The following is a 9,237-nucleotide window of genomic DNA, read 5'->3' as shown; positions in this document are numbered from 1 at the left end:
TACATGACAAAAAGCAACTACTGGCTATGCCACGAATTAGGGAATCATTTATTTCATTTAAACATTTGCAAGTGTGCTATCTCAATCCAGCACCAACCCTTTCACAACGTATAATTATTATGAATAGCAGCATGTGAGAAAAGACCTGGGGTTTCAGTAGAACAAAAGTTGAGTCATTGCTGTGATGGGCCTGTCCGAAAAGCTTTCTTTGATGCTAGTTAACAGAAAAGTAGTCCAGAACACACTACCCGGGCCAGACCCCACTTATGTAGAGTTCTGGGCATGAGGCTTTAAGAATGGTTGTCAGGTTGTATTATATCTGGGGAGTCACAAGGATGGAGAAGGTACTCAAAACCATGTCATACAAAACAGATGAGAAAACCAGCATCACTTTCAAAGGAGCTTAAGCAAACACTGATTAATATGTGCCTAAATTATATTCTAAAATCACCCAACACTGGTCAGGGTGGAGATAAGTAGCAACTATCCCTTCCTCTTTAAGCAGGGAAAAATCAAAGCTAGAGGTACCCGATTGAGAGTCAATTCCCGACGCTGCAGTAAACAAAGTGAAGTGAGAACATATCAGTGTCCAGTTACCGCACCCACAGGAGAGACCAGACCAGGTGACAAGTGCAGGCAGGCCTTTTAGCTTCATGTTTATAAAGAAACTCGTTAAACAAAACTTTTATTTTTTTGCTGCACAGTCTGAATTTCAGAAATCCCCACTACGGGTCATTTTTAAAACAAGCTTCAGTGCAGTGTATAAACAAACTAACTTTCCTTGGTCATTAAATTATTCAAAATGGGTTGTTCCTGAATAGAACACTGAATACGCCCACAGGCCTCTATCTTCCTGCTATCCCATCCCATCCTGTGCTCTGGGACGCCCTGGCAACGAAGACACCACAGGAAACGTTATTTACAGTAAAACTTTATTTCCATTGCTATATCATGCAACATAATTTCAGATCAGTCTGTGCCCTAAGATGAGCAGAAGATGGCTATCTGGAATCTCCTAAGAGATCTTCCTCAGGCTGTTCCTCGGAGGAGGGCATGGAGGTCCAGGGCCCCAAATGCTGACACCTAACATTCTGCCCACTGAGAATCTATCTCCAGTTACAGGAAGAAGAGAGTGCATCAATGTACAAGAATCAAATTACATGAGGGTGCAAGACAATCGCCACCTCTGGAGCGTTGCTGTAATGAGAACAACTGATTTTTTCCTGCAAAGTTCAGTGCTATTTTTTTTTTTTTTTTTTTTAAGTAAAAGGTCAGAATATGTGAAAATACTGAAGCCTTTTGTGTTTATGTCTCTCACATTAAAAACAGAGTTAGCGTGGAAGCTTTTAATTCTTCCTGAGTTCCAGCTGGGACGTGACTATGACTGATGGGGTCTACTGATGATACTAAATCCAAGTTTGGCAACCATCAGCAAACTGTTCAAAAGAAACACATAAACAGAGTCAGGTAAAGGACAAGGAGGCATTCACCTTTCTCTAAAGAAACTAGATTCTGCAGGTGCCTCACAACCACACTGGTTATGACATGTTGCTCCCTCCACAATGAAACTTCCATCCCTGACGGCACCAAGGAAAAAACACTATCGGGGCAGTCTGCCCTGAGGGCTTAGTAGTACACCTGAGCTGGAGCTCCTAGTCCGACTGTCAAGAATTTGAGGGATGAAGAAACTGAAGTCTGGAGAGACCTGGGCCTCCCTCCGGCCACAGAGCTAGTGAACGGTCAAGGCAGGATTGATTAGAGCTCAGGTCTCAACCTTGGTCTACACGGCTCCTTTGTTTTATGTATAAAACACCATGCTGACAGCATAACTATGATCAAAGCTGGATAAGCTTTTCCCAAAACGGGTTTTTAAAATTTTCCTACCTTCAGGATATATTAAACTTAAGGGCTACATTCTAAAAACACTTTGGCCTAAGTTTTACAGCCAAAGTTAATTAGAAAACAGAATTCAATCAAATCATTAGCAAAGGATACCTATACAACTAAGAAAAGTGACACCCACTCTAAAGGTCACACGAAGGGCTGCAGTCCTGGCTTTGCATGAAGCTTCTGCCACTGCAGAGGAGCCAGGATGGACCACAGGACCACTGCCTCCGTGAATTAATATCCTTATCTAATTTTCACACTAAATCGGCTACTGTTCTGGCAGCCTTTCCAGTTTGTGTATAAATTAAACGATTTCAGCTGAGGCCTAGCATCAGCTATGCTGCGACAGTCACTTTTTGAACGTATAACGTATCTCAGGCAATGAACTAAACCCTACAGTGGTAAAGAGCAACAATAGAACATGAAGTACCTGGCACCCGCGATCAAGCCTGCAGGCATAAATTTTCCGGAGTGGTAGAATCTCATTCCCATAATGCCTGCCAAGGTCCCAGATGTAGCTAATGGAAAAGAGTAAGAGAATGGTTAAATATCATTACATCTTATAAGTGAGGGAACCAAAAGAAGTGACCAGAGTCCCATCATCTTTCAAGGTCCAGATTCAATCCCACACTTCTTCCTACTCCCCCAGGTGGGTGGGACTGTCAAGGCCACCCACAGCCGAAGAGACTAAGGACAAACACTGGCATACCAGCCCTCACAGCCTGGGCCCTGGCCTGCCTGTCCAGCCTCGTCTCCCACCACCATCTACCAGAGTATTTAACGGTTTCCTCCAAAACTGCTGCTAGTCCTCCCCTAGCCACGCCCTGCAGATAATGTTTCCTCCACTCTGTTCTCTTCCCATTCAGTCTCTAAGGACCCCTACTCTGTGCAAGCACCACAGCATGGGCTGGCGGACACGACAGTCATCACACAGCTTCTGTCCTCAGAGTGTTTAGAGTCTGATAGGACAGGTGGTAAAGGATCACACACAAAATTATAATTTATGCTACGGGTATAATTCATTCTACCCAGTTCCAGTTGCTGTCGACTCCAACTCATGGTGACCCCATGTGTGTCAGAGTAGAACTGTGCTCCATGGGGCTTTCAATGGTGGGTTTTCAGAAGTAGATTGCCAGGCCTTTCCTCTGAAATTAATGCTATATAAATAATAGAGTAAGGAGCACCAATCTTTCAGGGAAGACATAAAATGATTTACTGAGGTAGTGATGACTGAGCTGGGATCTGTGACCAAAGTAGGAGAGAGCTGGCTGGAGGGGAGGAAAACATCTTCTAAGCAGGAGGAATGGTGCTTGCAAAGGCCCTGCAGTGCAAGGGGCGTGGCACACTGCAGCAACTGGATAGCCAGGATGGCTGGGTATAGAAATCAAGAAAAAGCTCAAGAAGAAGAGGGACCAGACCACACAGGGCCATATTAAGCAGTGAGAAGCCACTGATGATATTAAGCAGAGGAATGTGTGTACAGAGTTGTATTTTGAAAACATAATTTCAACTGCACCATGGATAAAAAGCTATAGGGACTCCAAAGAGCATGTAGGGATACACCTTAAGGAACAACCTCAGAAATGCAGGCAAGAGAGAAAGATAACTGGGGCCAGGAGGGTGGCAGGGGAGATGGGAGAAAGGGACCATTCAGGGTATGTGTGGGAGGTGGTGTTGCTAGGGCTTGTTGATGAATCAGACAAAGGCTGGGGGAAGGGAACAATTAAGACCTGAATGGATGGAGACCAGAAGACCAGATGGCTCTGAGACCCTGAGGTCAGTGTCGGGTGTGCTGAGGTTCTGGTGCCTTTAGGCACCTGTATGTATGAGAAAGAAAAGCCTGAAAGAGAGAGAAATTTATGAGTCACTTGTGTACTGGTGGTAATTAACGCCATGGGCTTCAATTACATTGTCAAGAAAAAAAGTATAAAGAAGATAAAAAGACCAGGCCTCACTAACTTCAATATTTAAGGGTTGGAGAGATAGACGGGTATCATGGATTAAATTGTGTTCCCGAAAATTATGCATCAACTTGGTTAGGGCCTCGATTCCCAGTATTGCGTGGCTATTCTCCATTTTGTGATTGTAATTTTATGTTAAAGAAAATTAGGGTGGGATGTAACACCCTTAAAAGGTCACATCCCTGATCCAATGTAAAGGGAGTCTCCCTGGGGTGTGGCCTGCACCACCTTTTATCTTACAAGAGATAAAAGCAAAGGGAAGCAAGCAGAGAGTGGGGACCTCATACCACCAAGCAGAGCATATTCTTTGGACCTGGGGTTCCTGTGCGGAGAAGCTCCTTGTCCAGGGGAAGACTGATGAGAAGCATCTTCCTTCAGAGCCAACACAGAGAGAAAGTGTCCCCCTGAAGGTGACGTCCTGAATTTGGACTTGTAGCCTACTAGGCTATGAGAAAATAAGTTTTTTTTTATTAAAGCCACCCACTTGTGGTATTTCTGTTATAGCAGCACTAGATGACTAAGACAACGGATCTACAAAAACAAAAGAATAAGAAGATAAAAAGGAGAGTGGAAAATAGTCAACTCTGTTGAACACAGCTAACAGGGCAAGTAAAACAAGGACTGAACAGGGTCTAGTGAATTTTGAGAAATAGGGTTCACTGGCAGCTATTTCCACAGACAAAAGGGAGCAAAAATGGGAGACTGAAGTGGGTCAAGAACATGTGGGAGATAAGAAGTGGAAGACAAGGAGTATACACAATTTTTTAAGAGAAGTTTGTAAGCGGGGAGAAAGAGTTAAGACAGTAGCTAGAGAAAGAAGTGGGGTCAAACAAGAGAGATCTCCTGTTTTCTTTGTGAAATGGGTGAGCTATGAGCACATATGAACATCAGTACGAAGGATCCATCTGAAAGGGGGTATAAAATACGAGCTGTATTTTATGCAAACTCCTGAGTGGCAGGACAGAATGAGATCCCAGCACAGGTGGAGGGACTGGCCTGGGGGAAAGTCTGGGGGCTGATGGCATGAAAACAAGGGGTCTCCATCTGATGATTTCTATTTTTTCTCTCAAGTGGGAGAGCGGAGCAGTAGAATCAGAGGTTGGAAAAAACTCAGTAGCCGGGCAGTCCTTCCGGAGTCCAAGTGAGGGAGCTGTGAGGCAGTTGAGAGCTGGGCCTGTCTTCCTTCCCTAGCATGCCCCAAATCAGCCACCACTGAGCACCCTTCCCAGCCCAGGGCTGACCTGCAAACCCCATTAACACGCCTGTTCACCTTACCATGTCTGTAAGGGCCAGCACTGCTTTTCCCCACGCTGTGCGTCTGTGTGAACAGTGAGAAGCCCAGCCTCCCAGCAGGTCACACACACAGGTGGAGCTCAATAAAAATATGCCACCAGTCACCCTGACAAGGAGTCATATTTCCTTCCCTGAACTCCGTGTGTTGCTGCTCATGGCTACTTTCCCGCAGCACCAGAGTTGCTGTCTAGGTCCCTGTCTTAGGCTCCCAATGACGTTGAAAGCTCCTCGAAGGCAAGGCCTAGGTCTTACACGTTTAGGTTACTGTTAGGAGTCTGTTAAGTGATCTTCAAATTGGAAAGAAGTAATGTTGATACCAACCTAACCCAGACAGCTGATATTTTCATAGCACTTTATCAAAGAGACAGTCTTCAGCAGGCAACCACAATGGTTAACAGAAAACGGTTACCTTGTACAAGTTTAAATACTGATTTCTCACAAAGTAGGAAAAGCTTCCCATGATCTGTGTGTAAAAGATAAACAGAAAACAAATACAAATTCCCCCTATTTTCAAACTTCCCTCGAACCCTGCAGAAGCAGTGAAGCTGTCTTATATGTGAGTTAACTGCCACATCCCACCAAACCAGGGCCTTCAGGTAAACAGTATTCTGGACATATAATTACAATAAGGAGACACTGGAACAAACATACCTAGGAAAACCCAAACGTTCCTGGGATCCTGAGAGAGCTGGTAAGCACCCAGGCCTGCTAATCCTCCAAAGAGGAGTCCGGCAGCCAGGGATGGGACGCTACCTAGAAGGAAGCAAACACACATCTGCACTGTAATGTCAGACTCTTATTTCATTAACAGAATCCACCAAACTGCCCTCCCCTACAGTAAAACAAAACAAACAGAACTTCCCTCAACACAGTGCATCACCAACGAGTCCCACCAGGTAAATGGGGGCATCTGCTATTTTGCCAGGGAAGTCAGGGTAAAGCACCTATGCCTCTCTCCTCTCAAAGGTTGGACTCTTCCATCTAAAGAGAAAAGAGCTCCTAACCAGGTCAGATTCACCCATCAAGGGCTAGAACTGTGTGTGGGCAGGACTGCAGTTAAGTCAAAAAAGGATAGGCCAAGAGGGTCAGTCAGTTAAGAACAGATCCAGAAAATAAGGGGTTCCAATGTGTGTATCGTGGGGATGGAGGCACGTTCACTGGCACGGCCACACCCGCTTTAATGAGGAGACTTCAACACACCGGGAGGTGAAGGCTGGAGGAGTCCTGCTGGGAGAGTGCAGACGGCACTTTGAGGCCAAGGCTGATGTATGGTACTCAATGATAACCACAATCTACTACCACCCTGCCAGCAACTTCAGATAAAGAGGCAAAAACGAACAATTCTACAAGAGGCAAACCTGGCTTAGCTCGACAGATAACCAAAGTCAACTATAGAAGGAGCTCTGGGACTAACACTAAGTCTGCACTCAAGCTAGAGGGGCTAGAGCAAACCTAACTCCAACAAGAGTCTTCCTCCAGGACCTAGAGGGCATGCTCTTCATCAGGAACATGGGGGAGGTCTTAAGAGATCAAGTAACTCAGACCATACCTGCTTTTGCATAGCCAATGATCCCACCAGAAGCAACCAATGCCGCGTAGCCAAAGCCAAGCCAATGTAAGGGCACTCTGAAAACGGAAGAGTAAGAAATCAGTGCCAACCACGCTTTAAAAGCAAACGCTAAACAATTCTCTCACTGTACAAATACGTAAAATAAAGCCCAAAGAAGTTAGAGGACTAGCTTAAAGTCACAAAATCTGTCAGGGGCGGAGCTGGGACTCACACCCAGTTCTCTGGACATGTCCAGTGTTCAGTCTTCTCAGGGCCCTCTGCAGCTGGGAAAGGAACTCTGGTTTGAAGAAAGCTCCTGGATATTCCGTTCCCATTTACTGTGTACTTACAGTGGGCCAGGCTCCTTCTGCATTGTTCTCTTCCCACTCTGTCCAGCTGAGGGGATACCAGGCCTGCACCTGCAAAGGAGGGGCTGCTTCAGAGGTTATCATGGATTGAATTATGTCCCCCCAAAAACGTGTGTATCAACTTTGTTAGGCCATGATTCTCAGTATTACATGGCTGTCCTCCATTTTGTGATTGTAATCTTATGCTGAGAGGATCAGGATGGGACTGTACCACCACCCTCACTCCGGTCACCTCCCTGGTCCAAGGTAAAGGGAGTTTCCCTGGACTGTGGCCTGCACCACCTTTTATCTCCCAAGAGATAAAAGGAAGGGGAAGCAAGAAGAGAGCAGCACCAGGAGCAGAGCACATCCTTTGGACACGGGGTCCCTGCACCTGAGAAGCTCCTTGATCAGTGGAAGACTGATGAAAAGGCCCACGGAGAGAGAAGGCTTTCCCCTGGAGCTGACACCTAGAATTTGGACTTATAACCTACTTTTAGTGTGAAGAAATTTCTCTTTGTTAAAGCCACCTACTTGGCATTTCTGTTACAGCAGCACTAGATGACTAAGATAAAAGCGGTTAAAGGCACAGATCTCTGCCAGGCAGAAAGAAGTGGTCCGAGTTCCATCCCCGCCCTTTGTAGCTAAGAGGTCCTGGGCAACCTAAGCAATGCCTCCAGGCCCCAGTTTCCTTTCCTGTACCACAGGGATAACAATGGTACCAATTCCGGGGGTTGTTGTGAGCACTAAATGCGGTAATACGTAAAAAGTGCTTAAACCAAAAAAGCCATTGCAGTCCAGTCGAATTCGGACTCATAGTGGCTCTATAGGACACAGAAGAACTGCCCCACGGGGTTTTCAAGGCCGCAATCTTTAAAAAAGCTGACTCCCACATCTTTCTCCCACAGAGTGGCTGGCGGATTTGAACTGCTGACCTTTCGGTTAGCAGCCAAGCACTTAACTGCTGTGCCACCAGGGCTCTAAAAAAGTACTTATATATAAAAAAGTACTTAGTACATAGTAAATGCTGAACAGACACAACCATTTTTGTAAAAATCTCAATTCTAGTAATATAAACCCACAAGAAACTGAGCTATATTCACTGACCAGCTAGGCACCCTAAAGGAGTTAACCTTTCCGTCAATTAACCCAAATTATTATTAAATACGAAAACCAAATACCTTCTGCACCCTCAGTTCAAATATTTGTTTTTTGGAGGGGGGGTGGAAAGGGGACTAGTTTTACCTTTGCCCCAACAATCAAGCTATATCAATGCACAACATTCGTAAAGCTTTTTACGCAGTCATTTATTTTCGCATTCAGCAAGAAACAGCTCTTGCTAGATGGGGGTGGGGTGGGGGGGTGTTAAATATACGGAAATCCAAGTCATAATTACATGAGACACTGCATTCTCGGCAAAGTAACTCCTATTTTCTTGAAAAAGTACATTTTGTATTCAGTAAACCTAATAAGACTAAAAAAAAAGCACAATGTTTATCTCTTTTGTTCTAATAATTTTCACAAAAGCGGTGGCAATATCGTGAGTGGAGTTCTTAGTTCGAAGCGGCATTGAGCAATTAAATCTCCAAGAAAGTAATCATTACTACGTTATCGGAGGAGCTCGGTGTTTCGGCAGCTTTTACAACCTAATTCAAGGAAAGCAGAAAAAGCACCCACGACGCCGCCTAAACCTCACTTGTATTGGGGGGCATAAAAGAGGCGAGAGCAAAACCTCTTAGACAATTCCCAAAAGTCAGCTAAAACAGCAATAAAATGAAAATAACAACAGCCAAGTACCCGAACTGCTCTCTCGAACTCAGCTCCGGCGCACAGGCGAGCAGAGGCCTCAGGGCGGGGACTCTCGGTCCTTCCGGAAACGGCGCGGCGCGCGCAGTGCGTCCCAGCGGCGGGGCGGGGCGGGGCGGGGCCTCGGGACGTGCGAGCGCGGGGCGGGGCGGGGCGTGGGGCGTGAGTTCCGACACGCTCCGTGCGTCTGGGCGCAGGGCGCGGGGACGGGGCGAGGCAGGGAGTCGGAGCGTGCCAGCGTGGGGTGTGAGTCCGGCCGCGCTCTGTGCGTCCGGGGCCCGGGGCTGGGCGGGGCGAGGAGTTGGCGTGTGCGAGCGTGGGGCGGGAGCCTGGCTCGTGCCCTGCGACCCTTGCGCGGCGAGAGGCGGGGCGGGGAGTCGGGACGTGCTACCAT

The 9,237-nt window shown here is 46.5% G+C and overlaps 1 protein-coding gene across 2 annotated transcripts; it reads right to left on the bottom strand.

The window, feature by feature from the left end:
* Window positions 1-801: 801 nt before the first annotated feature.
* On the bottom strand, window positions 802-8,939 carry LOC126075732 (transmembrane protein 14C). Of its 2 annotated transcripts, none has more exons than XM_049883777.1 (6): window positions 8,835-8,900; window positions 7,041-7,123; window positions 6,691-6,767; window positions 5,793-5,894; window positions 2,318-2,405; window positions 802-1,436 (listed from the first exon to the last, which is right to left on the bottom strand). In XM_049883777.1, the coding sequence occupies exons 2-6, from the start codon at window positions 7,061-7,063 to the stop codon at window positions 1,379-1,381; spliced, it is 348 nt and encodes a 115-aa protein (XP_049739734.1). In that variant the 5' UTR covers window positions 7,064-7,123; window positions 8,835-8,900; the 3' UTR covers window positions 802-1,378. The 2 variants fall into 2 exon arrangements, with proteins under 2 accessions (XP_049739734.1, XP_049739725.1); XM_049883768.1 differs by having other exon boundaries at window positions 805-1,436; window positions 7,041-7,109; window positions 8,835-8,939.
* Window positions 8,940-9,237: the final 298 nt, after the last annotated feature.

The sequence above is a fragment of the Elephas maximus genome, chromosome 1, assembly GCF_024166365.1.
Source record: "Elephas maximus indicus isolate mEleMax1 chromosome 1, mEleMax1 primary haplotype, whole genome shotgun sequence".
NCBI classification, from domain to species: domain Eukaryota; kingdom Metazoa; phylum Chordata; class Mammalia; order Proboscidea; family Elephantidae; genus Elephas; species Elephas maximus.
This window is presented reverse-complemented; position numbering and strand designations above follow the sequence as displayed.